Source organism: Camelus ferus, chromosome 14 (assembly GCF_009834535.1).
Source record: "Camelus ferus isolate YT-003-E chromosome 14, BCGSAC_Cfer_1.0, whole genome shotgun sequence".
In the NCBI taxonomy this organism is placed as follows: domain Eukaryota; kingdom Metazoa; phylum Chordata; class Mammalia; order Artiodactyla; family Camelidae; genus Camelus; species Camelus ferus.
In genome coordinates, this window is record NC_045709.1 from 23860653 (window position 1) to 23873968 (window position 13316).

Below are 13316 nucleotides of genomic sequence, written 5' to 3' on the forward strand. Positions count from 1 at the left end.
ATGCAGTAAGGAAACCCTCAAACAGCCAGGTGGTTCTCATGGCAACAGCAACACTGGGTGCTGGCTGTATTCCCGAGACGTTCAGGACCCAAGATAAAATGTCCCAGATTGTGCTCGAGGTGCAAGGACCAACTTCATCCTTCTGTCAAGAAGCATAAACAGAGTATCTTCCTGATGTGGCTGGAATGACCGGTGGGTCACAGCTGTGCCCACAGAGCGCCCTTCTGGGGCCCCCGCTCTGTGGCCCCCATGTGGTCTGAGCCGTGGTTCCGCAGTACCCTTCCCTCCCTTGGCGTTCAGACGTTATGTGGTGGCCAGGACGGGCTCAGAAGGAAGCGTCAGGCACCATTCCTGTCCCCAGGGCCTGGAACGTAACGGGCACCAGCTCAGTAATTGTGTTACCTGAGTCCTGGGAACCTTCTCTAGAGTCTCTGGCCGTGTTCTGTATGGACCGTTCTGCCAGCCCTCCCACCCCTGCAGGCTGACTCCCTGTGTTCAGTCTTCCGAGCATTCTGCGCTAGAAGAAGTAAAATGTTGAAACTCACTACTTCTGCATGAAAATTCTGTGTGTGCGACCTATTAAACACAGATCTCAAATGAGCTGAAACAGTACCTTTTGATTCTGAACTTGTAAAAATGAACTTAAACTGGGTAAAGATGATTTTTGAGATATTTAAACATCAGAAGATTAAAGAAATTATTATCACAACTCATCCTGCCAAGAGATCTTGATGAATTAAAAAAATCGAAAAGCTGTCACCTAAGACTAGCCTCCTTCTAACAGGGCAGCAAAATGAGCAACCTACAACTTCACATATTCAGATCTCTTAACAGACAGGCAGCTCAGCTTGGAAAGCCCTCTCGGCAGGTGCGTCACGCCAGGTATTTGTTCTCCATCACGGGCTCAGTGCTCTGCACGTATCAGGCCTCAGGTGGGAATCTAAGAGAATATATGTATTTTAAGAAGAAAGACAAAAATCAAGTAAACAGAGTTGGAATGTGGACCACGGACAGGAGTGTTTCCGTCTCACGATGGATGCAGTCTCATTTCCACGTGGTGACGGGGCCATTCTAGCCCCAGGGGACCAGGACCCTGGCCTGGGCCACAGTGACATCTGAGCGACCCCCCCCCCCCACGGTCTGGCTGAAGTCCCAGGGTGACCCTGCTGTCTCTGGGTAAGCCCCGTCCATTCAGTTCCCCTCCACCACCTCTGCACCACGTGCGATGCTCCTTCAGGACTCGAGTCCTCTCGAATGAACCTGCTTTCTACGTCCACGTGGACTGAAGACACAGCAGCTCTCTGAGTGACTGCACTTCCTGCCCCAGGACTGGGCCCCTGACTGGTCTTTAACTTGCCACCCAGATCTCTGCACTTGCTTCAAAATCTCGAACCCGGTTTTGATCCGGATTCCCCTGCATTGGTCTGTCCTGGTTCGAAACCACACAGTTTGGCTGGAATAACGGAGGATGGTAGATCACAGAACGGCCACAGATCATGGCCCTCCGGGTCAGCCACAGTTACCGAAAAATGTATGCAGTCTAGGTGTAAATACAAGAAAAATGAGTAGGACGTTCGTGGAGAAATGTTTTTTCAGTTGTATTGAAGGCCAATAAAGAAGACTTAACTAAATGGGGGGACGGGTACCCTGTTCCCGGGAGGAGCCAGTCCCCCGTGTTGGCGGCCGCTTCCCCGGAAGGAGGGTGCAGGACAGGGTGACAAAACCTGCCTGGACCGAGAAGCTGGAGTGACCCGAGGGCTGAAGGCCAGAAGCTGACGCCGAGGGGCCGTGGCTCAGCGGTCGCCGACCCTGGCGTGTCCGTGTGTTCACAGGCCGTCTGTCCCTTGGCTGTCACTGGGACGGTTCAGGTGATTGCTTCACCTCAGGTATTTACTCTTCTTCACAAGCAGGAGCAGCTTTGCTCTCTCTGATTTATGAAAGTTACACCTGCCAGCTGCAAGTTTAAACCCTTGGGGAGAAATCAGGAGACTCTGACTGCCTCTGGGCGCGAGGACCGAGCGGCTGCCGTCGGGTCTGGGGGTCCTACACCGCTATCCCGCTGGCTTCCCGCACGTGCACCACGGGTCTGCGGTGAGGGGCTGTGAGGGCCCACGCGGAGGCAGCTCAGGGTGTGGGCTCAGGGACCTGTGAGTCTGGTCACATCCCCCGTGGGCTTTCCCCCAACGACAGGCAGGAAGTCAGAGGACACCTGCTAACCGGACTGACGCCCGACAGTCCAGCGGAGACGGTGGGACTGACTGGGGCTGATGACTGAGGAGGAGGGGGGCCCGGGATTCCTCAGCTACAGCCTCACTGCCTCCCCACACACCTCGCCCTGCCGTCCGTCTGCCGTGTCTGCCGTCCATCTGCCATCCGCCTGCCGTGTCTGCCGTCCGTCTGCCGTGTCTGCCGTCCGCAGGTTCTGACCTTTACCGGGCCCCCCGGGCGCTCACACTCGCACAGCTGTCTTCCTTCCCCACGCTGAATCTCAGCTTTCTCCTCTCCGGAGTCACGGACCTCACCAACTCGCCACTTTTCCATCACTCTCCGTCTCCAAAAACTCAGATCTCTTTCCACTGTATCTTCTCCAGGTGCCTTTCACTTTGTGGGCCTAAACATTTACATTTAAATTTTCTTTACTGAGGTGTAACTGACACATCACATTACAATATGGTGATCCAATTGTGTATATATCTTGACGTGATCACCACAGTAAGTCTGGTTAAGAGGGTCCCATTAGTCAGGTCTTGGATGGAACAGAGATAAATATATGTGTTTTATCCATCATGTGTAATCGGAAGTTCAAAGCCTAGATTATGACATCCATTAACTGAAAATATACTTTGGAGGTAAAATGATTCTCTAAGTTGTTCTATGAAATCTAAAAGCTGGTCCCTAGATCAGTTTATTTCTGAATTCCAGTTCATATGGAGTTTTGTTCTTGCTTGACTTCTGTCCTCTTTTACCTTCAAGAAGATTTAAGTTTAAACAAAATTCACATGTCAGTTGAAGCAGCTTCTCCTTTAAAAAAGAAAATATATTGTCTTTATCTTTTCTATTTTTAATTGTGGTTAAGAACAACACGTGACATAAAATTTACTTCCTTAGCATTTTTAACTGTTCAGGTCAGGGGTGTTAAGAACATTCACACTGTCCCCAACATCGTCTCCAGAACTGTTTCATCTTCCCAGAATGAACCTCTGTCCCCACCGAGTACTGACTCCCAGCCCCCCACCCCCGGCCCCCACCACCTACCTTCTGTCTCTGTGAGCTGGACTGCTGTAAGAGCCACGCGTAAGTGGGGTCACATGGTGTTTGCCTTTTTGTGGCTGGCTTATTTCACTGAGCCTGATGTGCTCAGGGTTCATCCATGTAGTGCGTCAGGATTTCCTTCCTTTTTAAGGCCGCGTAACATTGTGTTGACGTTTACACCACACGTTTATCCACTCACCCGGTGATGGACATTTGACTTGCGTCTACCTTTTGGCTATTGTGAATAATGCTGCTATTAACGTGGGTGTACACATATCTCTTCGAGCCCCTGCTTTTATCTCTTCTGGGTGTATACCTGGAAGCATGTATTGCTAGATCCTATGGGAGCTCCATTTCTAGTTCTTTGGGAACCTCCACAACACGCTCCACAGCAGCTGTGCCATTTACAGCCCCCCCAACAGTGCACAAGGGTTTCACTTACTCCGTTGTCTTTTATCTCCTTAACAAATACTCCTTTAGAATGAAGCCTCAAAAATAGAAATATAAAAATCCCCACATTGTACCCCGTAATGGTAATTGTTAACTTTTCCTTTTCTCAATTTAAAATAAAAATTTAACTTTGCTGAGGTTGGAATGCAAATACTCCGAGTCCCGGTGCAAGGCTGACCTCTAGAGGTGAAGCTGGTGTACTGCAGCCACCTGCCAGGGCGCCTGGAGGCCGGTTCTTGGCTGGGCAGCGTCAGTGCTGCTGCTGAGAAGTGGTCGGGAGAGGCTTGTCTTTTCCAGGTATTCATGTATGTCCTCTGCAAAGGGAGGCCGAAGTTCTTCCAAAATACTCAGCGGAAACTGTTGGATCTACCGTAACTGGGACAGAAGTGCCCAATGGCTGGGTTTGGCTTGTGGCAGAGACTTGCTGACTTGCAGAGGACGTGAGGGATCTGAAAGCCCCCGGGGTCTCTGCGCAGCAGGTGACCGTGTGCACATCTGTCCCTTCTGCCTGTGTCCGCCCGGGACTCGTGGATTCTGGTCCTGAGTCTGATCTGCTGGAGCCGTGGTGTGGTGTCTCCACGGGTCCCTCCTTCCCTGCTGAGTTGGGGTGTCCCCGGAAGGCCAGGACCAGAAGCTCCTCTGAGGAACAGGAGGCCTCTGTCCCCCATTTATCTGATCTCCTGACTCAGCAAGTGTGGGAGCAAGTCCAGAGTGAGCCTTGGCCCCGAGCTTCAGCTGGAGCCAGTGCCAGCTCCCTGCGCCGACCCGACTCCCTAACGGGACAGACAGTTCCCTTGTGTTACCGGCTCTGACGTCTGAGAACCCGCCTGAGCTCGGCAGACCGTGGTCGTGTGAGGTCGGTGGCGGAAGGAACATGAACCTCAGTGTCTTTTTCAATTGAAAAATGACAAGCAGCAAATGTTTTAGGACCGGTTGCTGTTCTCATGGCAGAAACGTCAGGATGTTTATCATTTTACCTTTTTTCCTTCTCAAAATAAGTTGTGAGAAGAAAGTAGTTCTCGAAAAGGGACGGGCAGTATATTAAATCCTTCCCCACTCCTGTGACAGCAGATACTCTGGAAGAACGGGAGTGACTCTCTGGTGGCTACACGCAGCTCTTCGGAGAAACGATCCCTTTTGTCCCGGTCGCATTTATGGGCAGCGTGGTCACCATCACCGGTATCCCCGCCTCCCAGCCTCAGCCGCGGCTGCAGGTCTAACATACAAGTCCTCTGGTTCCAACCGAGCAGCTTAGCTGTGCTGTGATTTCCCTCTGCCCCCAGCGGACGGGCCTTTCAGGTCATAAGGACAGCGGGTTATATCCGCCGGGGATTTGCTGTGAGTCTGTGGGGAGGGGGTGCAGGCAGCTGCCTCTGCAGAACCGGGACACGGGGGACACTGTGCGGGCTCCCCGAGTCTGATGGTCAGACGTCAGCCCTGGCTGCTCTGACCCGGGGTCTGGTCTCGCCGTGGTGGCGGCCTTGTCCCTGGCTGTGCACCTGTTACTCCTCCAGCCCGCGTTTCAGGCCGCACAGGGCGGACACTTAGCTCGGCTCCTGCTGGGCCGGGCTGAGGGTCACCCCTGCACGTCTCTGGGTCCAGTTCCCACCCCAGGTCGGTCCCTGGGAGTCACAGTATTGGGCTCCCATGGCCCAGCCTGTGCGCCTGTTGGTAGGGAAACCCTGAGAGGAGCCCGTGGATTTGCTGGGCACACGGGGCCGTGGTCCAGGGTCAAGCTCAGCAGGGGACCTGGGGATAGCGGCAAGGCTGGACAGTAATTTTGTAGGAGTTCTGTGTACATCACACGTTCTGTTTGTTCCTGAAGTCTTTTAACAGGGGAGGTAGGCAGGCTAATGGCTCCCCAAGGACATCAAGTCCTGACCCCTGGACCCTGTGACTTGTTACCTTCGTGGCAAAGAGACTCCGCAGATGTGACTAAGCTAAGGATATCAGAGCGGGGAGGTTATCGAATTTGCCCGATGTAATCACGGGGGTCCTTATAAGGCAAACAGAGGCAGGCGAGTCCCAGGAGGTGTGGTGACAGGAGCAGAGGTCGGAGTGACCAGGGTGCTGGCTGAGAGGACAGGGGAGGCCATGTAGCCAGGGCGGCTGTGGCCCCTGGAAGGCAGGAGAGGCCAGACGGGGACCTGGGTCTAGAGCTCCCAGGAGGGCAGCCTCGCGAGGCTTTGCCGTTAGTCTGGTCGGGACCTCTGGCCTCCGGCAGGTAAGGCAATGTGTTTCTGTTGTTTAAGCCGCCCAGTTAGTGGTGACGTCCTACAGAGCCAGCAGGAGCCCAGCACAACCGCCTTGCCGAGACAGACTCACGGGCCACGTGCTTGACTCATGTGACGTGTGCAAGTCAGTGGTTTTAGTGTATTTACAGAGTGGTGTGACTCTTAATGATTTTTGAAAGATGGATCAGAAACGTGTTGTGAAATGAAAAACAAACGATCTCTGGATAATTCGGCGGTAATTCAGATAAAGAAGGCACGCTGTGTCCGGGGTCGCTGGACATCACTGACGCCGCCCACGGGACCCGGGCTAGCGAACGCCTGCCTTTCCTTTCTATCTCAGTAAGTCAACCTGTTCCTGTGACTCTTTTGCTCTATTTCCTTCAAGGGTGTATAAATATCTATTTGCTGGCACTTAACCTAAGTCAGTTCTTGATCTTAGCTGTCACTTATGTGTCTTAACTTTCTGACCTGCTGCTAGGACGCCAGCAGTGGTCGGCACAGCTCGGATAAACTCCTCGGTGAACTGGCTAAGAGACAGACTGTGTTTTGCACACTCCCAGGAGCTGACTTTGTAAGCCTCTGTTCGAGAACCTGCTCTGTGTAATAAGCACCTCTGTAAAACGCCTGCTCCTGGGGCTGGTGGTGGGGGTGTCTTGAGCTGTTTCGTGCAGTGAGATCGAGAGGCAGTTCTGTGTGTTTGTCCTAATGTTCTCCAAAATAGCAGCCATTCTCTGCCCTGCTTTAAGTGGATTTTTTGTTTTTTAGCTGATAAGACTATGGATCTTCCAAATCATTTATAGGACAGAAATCTCATAGATTCTGTCTCCCTTAAAAAAAGCTGACGGCCAAGTCCCACGCCGCACCCAGCTGTCAGAGCAGGAGAGGCCACGTCCTCTGGCAACTCGTGGACTCGTTCTTGCCAGGAAGCTGCTTTTTGTTCAAGATGATGAAGAAATCTGCATTTCAGCATATCTTTCTATTTTTTTCATGGCAGCAATAGCAAAAGAGTTTCTCTTCCTCAATTTGCAGCTCAAATGAAATAAGAAATGCTCAGCTTGAAGGAAGAGAAGCAGCAGAACGAGAGAGCAGCTGAGCTCCGCGCGGCCCTGGGGTCACAGGCACGGCCGCTCCGGGACCAGGCGGGACGGGCTCGCAGGGAGCAGGTCCTGGCAGCCTGCAGACACCTGCCCCCACCCGGACTAAGCTGCTGCTCCCCCCGCCGCCCTTCCTCCCCTCTGTCCACACTCGCGGGCACTGCGATGCCAGTCTGCCTGGGGCCTCCCTTTCCTCCAGGTGGGTGGCCTCGCTTGAGCCTGGCCCCCCGGGGCCTCCCCGCCACCCTGCCCAGCACCCCGTGCCTGGGGTGCGTTCTCCTGGCTGTGGTTCCGTCTGACGGCCTGAAGATAAAGCTGTGACATGGAACCATGTGACAGTCACCGGCTCACTGGCGAGACAGTTCGGAGGAGGCGGGGAAGCACCGTTTGCACGCATGCTCACCGTGGGTGCTTGAGGTCTCAAAGTGGATTTCAAGCAGGACCCACCGCCCAGTCTGCGGGGCTGAGGCGAAGGGAAGCATGGCCGCTGCTCGGGGCTCATCAGGGTCTAAGACGCGTCTGGAGCGCTGAGCAGCACGGCCACGACACTGGGCCCAGGTCCTGGTACGAGGTGCCTCCCTTCAGCCTCTTCCTGGGACGGGCTGAGCCCGAAGGCGGAGAAACACTGCTTCCTGGTTTGGCCTCCCACGGGCTTCGTTCACCTTTAAAACTTTTTAATTTGCTTGTGGTAAATTACACATAACACGAAGTTCATTGTCTTGGTCATTTTTCAGCGTCCACTTCAGTGATACTGTCCTACAAACGTCCATCTCCTTAACTCTCTTCCTCTCTCAGAACCACACTCTGTCCCGGTTCACAACCCACCCCCGCCCCCGGCACCGCCCCGTCTGTCTCTGTGCATGTGATTGTCCGAGTCCCTCATTCACGAGGAATCACAGTGCCTGTCCTTCGGTGACTGACGCACCTCACTCAGCACAGGGTCCTGCAGGCACATCCACGGAGGAGCCTGTCAGGACCCCCTTCCTCTTCCAGGCTGAGTAACTTCCGTCGTGGGGATGGACCACATTTGGTGTCTCCATCACCTGTCTGTGGACATTGGGTGGCTTCCGTCTCTCCGCCACCGTGAACAATGCTGCTATGAACATGGGGGTACAGATACCTGAGTCCCAGCTGTTAATTTCTGGGGTGTATACCCAGAGGAGGAACTGCTGGCTCAGGGCGGTCAGACCCATTTGTAACTTTTCAAGGAGCCTCCCAGCCGTCTGCTGCTCTCCCGCCCCGGCCACTCCACGCCCTCGCCCACCGTGGTTTCGTCCCTCTTCCTTGGGTCATGGCCATCCTAACGGATGTGGAGTGGGTTTGATTTGTATCTCCCTGCTCGTCAGACCTTTGTTGATTCTGAATTGCTTCTGAACACTCACAGCGATCGCTCCCCACCTCTTCCTAGGAAAGAGATGACGTTGCTGGCACAGTCGGGCTCCCTGAAGGGCGCGCTGAGCGTGGAGGAGCAGCTGTCTCTCATCGGGGGTTGTTCCGACATCCGGGAGGCGGTAGAGGGCGCCGTGCACATTCAGGTGAGTCGGGGACACCTGCCGGCCAAGGGCCTGGAGAGCTTGTCCTCCAGGTCCTTCGGGAACACGGGAGGGTCAGAGGCAGTTGGAAGGTGTGGACATCGCGAACCTGAAGGTCAGAAATCAGCTTCCATGACGGGAAACCTCGTCCGCATCCTCGTCCTAGGGGGCCTCCTAGACGAGCCCATTGCACCCCTGGGGATGTCCTCTCTGAGCGGTGAGAGTTCTGAGCAAGAAGAGATTCTCGACAGCCACCACGTACTTTATCTTCCTGCTGGACGAGAGATCACATCCTTGTTCTCGCACGTGGTTGTGTAAAAGCTTAAGGAAACCACTGAAAGGAAACCGTTTCACTTCTCACAGTGTCTGCATCCAGGTTTTCCAACAAATTCACGTACAAAGAGGGCTCTTCGGGGGGGCTGTTCCCACAACCGAGCGGCCGCGAGGGCAGCGCCCCCGGGACCCACGCCTCCTGGAGCCCACGCACAGCGCCCGCGCTACTCAAGGCCCCGCGCAGCCCTGGCTCCTGAAGGCGCACTCACGGCCGAGGGCTTAAGCGCTTCTGCCCGGGACGGAGGCGGCACCACTCCTGGACCCCCGCCCCTGCCGCCTGGGGCCCCGAGCCGCCCGGCCCGTACAGCCCGTGTTAACGCTCTCTTGTTCCTGTGACGACGGTGGAGCTGGGGCTGCGGGGCAAACCGAGGGGACTGAGAGCGCCCTGCGGTCGGGAAGCCCAGGCCCTGATGTCTGTCCTGCTCGTGCAGCAGCTGTGCGTCGGGCAGCACGGAGGCAGCGGACCGTTTTCCGCTCTCTGTCTCTCTAGTGCCTCCACCTCTCGTGCGCTGAGGGCTGGGGAACGCGGGGCGTGTGGAGCGCATCTGGCTCTCTTTCCTGCCGTGGTGGAGGGCGCCTGGGTCCTGCTTCCCCGCCCGCGGCGGAGGGCGCGGCCCCGGGGGAGGCTCTTCACGCGTGTTCAGTTGGCTCCTCAGGAAAGCGTGTGCTCGTCTGCGATCCTGCTGGGGGAGGAAGGAAGCGTGGCTTGTGCTGCTCCGGGCACTGGCAGGGACTCCCGGCTGGGCCGGGGGCCGGGGGCCAAGGACAAGGGCGCGAGGGACGGGGGCTGGTCCGTGCAGACTCTGAACTGAGCCGCTGAGGGGCTTTCTCCAGCCTCTTGGCCTCTGAGTCCCAGTCCTGGTCTGGCTGTAGGCGTGACCCGTGACTGGATGGCAGCCACATCACGGGACAGGGACATAAGGCCAGGTCCCCTTGTCTCCAAGGACAAGACTGGGAGCTTTCTTTCCGGGTTCAGTTTCACACATAGTATTTACATGATGGAAATGAAAGTTTGCAATGACACGTATCGTGTGACCTGTGTGTGGACTTGGGACGTGCCACTGCACGGCTCAACACACTTGTTCAGGCTCCCGGCAGGTGCCTGGCTCCAGGGGCTGCTTCACCAGGGGGACGCTCTGAGTCCCTTTTCTGAGCAGGTCCCTGTCCCTGCTGTCCTCCGGGCTGTGTGCCGGGTGCTCTTCTTAATCCACGTGACCTGTGTCTCTCACAACACTCCGTGGCCCCTTTTCCTGTGTATGAGGGGCAAATTCTCATCGTAGACAAATTGATCTAGGATACTTGGGGACTTCTTTTTACTGAAAGAAGGTCACCGTTACTTCAGGGAATTCTTCAAAGCAGGGGGCAGAGCCTGTGAACTGACCACAAATAGTCCTTCAACCACACACCACCTGCGGCGGGACTTGCCGAGTCCCGAGGGTCACAGCGCAGAAACCTGAGTGTGAGACTCTGTGTGGGAACTGCCTTCTGCCCAAGCCCCGGCGGGTGGAGCAGGGCTCGGAAGGTCTCCTAATGCGCTGCTGAACTGTGGGCGCGTGTAAAAACGGAACCTGAAGTTCTAGAACTTAGTGCAATTTTGAAATCAAACCTTGCCTGGCAAGAAAATCTACTGAGCCGGAAAAGTAAGTTTACTCTGAAAAGCCTGTCTCAAGTATTGACTGGAGGAGCATCAAGGCCCATTATCTGTGACACAGAGGCTTCATCTAATCTCTGGAATTCAAGCCTTGGGACCAGTCATAGGATTATATGCTTTAAATGGACTTTCCTTACCCAACCAGGGCAACAGCTGCAATCCAGAAGTAAAAATCTGCTTATCCATGTAGATGGTGAGAATCTGCATCTGAACGTTACCTTTAAAATTTAGCAAGTGTGAGTCATTTCGATAAGGACTTTCAGACTCAGTAGCTACAGGAGGCAGTGCTCGTACATACGGGTGCCATTTTAAAATCTGTATGTTTTCTTAAAGGATGGAAGCTTGCTGGACCTTGGCCTTGGTCCGCTGAGGCTCAGAATAATCCTGCTGGTGGGAGGGAGCTGGGGTAGGGTTGTTCTGTTTCATATTACTGAGTTTTGAGATTTCTTTATGAATATATTTTGGGAAAAAATCCTTTATCAGATGTGTTCTGCAAATTTTCTCCTGATGTATTTATCTTATTGACAGTGACTTTTGAGAAGCAGTTTTCAATTTTGATGGAGTTCAATTCCAAACGTCTCCTTTGTGGAGTACACTTTTTCTGTTCTGTCTTTGGCACCTTTGCTTAAGCCAAGGCCACAAAGATTTTTCTCCCCTATTTCCTTCCAGAGGCTTCACAGTTTTGTATTTTAAGTCTACAAGCTAAAAGACCGTTCAGTTGTTTTCATATCATTTTGAGAAACTACCATTTCTCCATGGAGTTGCTTCTGAACTTTGGTCAAAAATCAGCTGACTGTGTACTTGGGGGAGTATCCACGGACTCTGTTTGATTCTGCTGGTCTACGGGTCTGTGACACTTTGTTTATAGGAAATCTTGAAACCAGGCAGTGTGATTTCTCAAGTTCTTTTCAAACTTGTTTTGGCTAGTCTAATTCCTTGGTTTTATTTTTTAGAAGTAGCCTGTCAATTCCTTAAAAAAAAAAAAAAAAGTCCTGCTGAGACTTGTGAGTTTGCAGATCAATGTGGAGGAGAACAGATGCCTTGACAAAACCGAGTTTTCCAGTCCACGAACACTGTGCATCTCTCCATTTATTTAGCCTTTAAAATTCTTCTCTCATGTGTTTTGTAGTTTTCAACAGAGGTCACACGTTTCGTTAGGTTTATACATAACTATATCATGATTTAGTGCTATTGCAAATGGTGTTTTCAAAAGTTTTCAACTTCAGGTTGTCCACTGCTAGAACACAGCGATAACAGTTATAGTTAGAAGTGGGTTGTTTAATTTATAAACTGGGGGGGATTTTCCATATCTCTTTCTGATAGTGATTCCTAGTTTAATTCCATTATAGTCCAGAAACGCACTTTATATGATTTCAGTTGTAATTTGCTGAGGCATGTTTTAAAGCCTGGGATATAGTCTATTTTGGTAGATACTCACGTGCAGTTGAAAAACGTTCTGTCCTGCTGCTGCTGAGGGAGTGGACTGTAACCACCACCGAGTCCGGCTGCTTGACGGTTGTATTCAGGTCTCTCTGTCCCAGGGGTGTTCTGTCTTCTTATTCTGCCATCGTTGAGGGAAAGCACTGGAGTCGACGGCTGTAACTGTGGACTCATTTCTCAGTGATGCAGACCAGGCATACAGCTGAGTCGACGCTTTTATCCCACCTGACAGACTCTGTCTTTTAATTTGCGTGTTTAGTCCATTAAATTTAACGTAACTGTTAGTATGGCTGGATTAATCCACCGTCTTGCTTATTGTTTTCCATTTGTTCCATTTGTTTTTTTCTTCTCCCCCACCCTCCTTTTGGCCTGGCTTTTGAATTGAGAATATTTTTCCATTTCGTTTTACTTCCGTGATTGTTTATTATTTATACCTCTTGAAATGTTTTTTGGTGATAACCATAGGGTTTGCGAGCCCTTCTTCAGCGAGGTGCGGTCGGCCCTCAGGCTGCAGGGTCTCACCTCCTGCGCTGTGGTGGTGGCTCACTTCACCCGCCCTGCAGCACCGCATGTGGTGCCGCTGCTTTTCCTTCATGAGCTCAACCGACATTTGGAGCAATTAAAATTAAACTTCGTGTTTTCCCGCCACTCCAGCCTCCTCCGCTTTTTTTCGTAAACCCAAATTTCTCCTGGGTTTTGAGCTTCTTGGAAGTGTAGTTTCAAGTTCACATTGGAAACGCCTTGGCCGTCATCTTTTCAAGTTGTTCTGGGCCCGTCCTCTCTTCTGGGATCTCGTCACTTGTGCGTTAGAGTGTTCCAGCGTGTTCCACAGCGCTTGGAGGCTCTGTTGTTTTTTTTTCCCCCCGAGTCTTTTTCTCTGTGCTCCTGTTGGGGTACGTCTACTGATCCTGCCTTACTTTTCATCTCTGTAGAGTCTACTAATGAAACTGTGCTAGTAACCTGCTGCTGTGTAACAAATTACGCCAGAACCGAGTCGCTTAAAACAACACGCATGTTTTGCCTTGGGAGTGCCTGGCTCTGTGGTTCTGGCCGTGGATCTCTCGATGTTTCAGTTCCAACGTTGGCCAGGGCAGTCCTCATCTGAGACTTGATGGGGCTGGAGGTTCATTCTGAAGACGGATCGCTCATCCTCATGGCTGCCAAGTTAACTGGCAGGAAACTCTGGTCCCTCCCCATGTAGACCTCTCCCCAGATCTGCCAGAGTGTCCTGACACGGGAGTTGGCTTCCCCCAGATGAGCGATGTCACAGAGCACATGCTGAAAGCTGCAGTATCTTCTGTGACCTGGCCCAGAAGCCACATTCTGTCAT

General features: G+C 52.8%; 1 protein-coding gene across 4 annotated transcripts in view; it reads left to right on the plus strand.

Annotated features, from left to right (window-relative positions):
- CRYL1 (crystallin lambda 1) overlaps positions 1 to 13316 on the plus strand; it is a 70497-nt gene that overhangs the window by 14406 nt on the left and 42775 nt on the right. For all 4 annotated transcript variants that reach the window (XM_032496505.1, XM_032496504.1, XM_032496503.1 and 1 more), the window contains one exon: positions 8439 to 8565. In XM_032496505.1, the coding sequence (XP_032352396.1) occupies positions 8439 to 8565 (127 nt within the window). The remainder of the gene's footprint in view (positions 1 to 8438; positions 8566 to 13316) is intronic.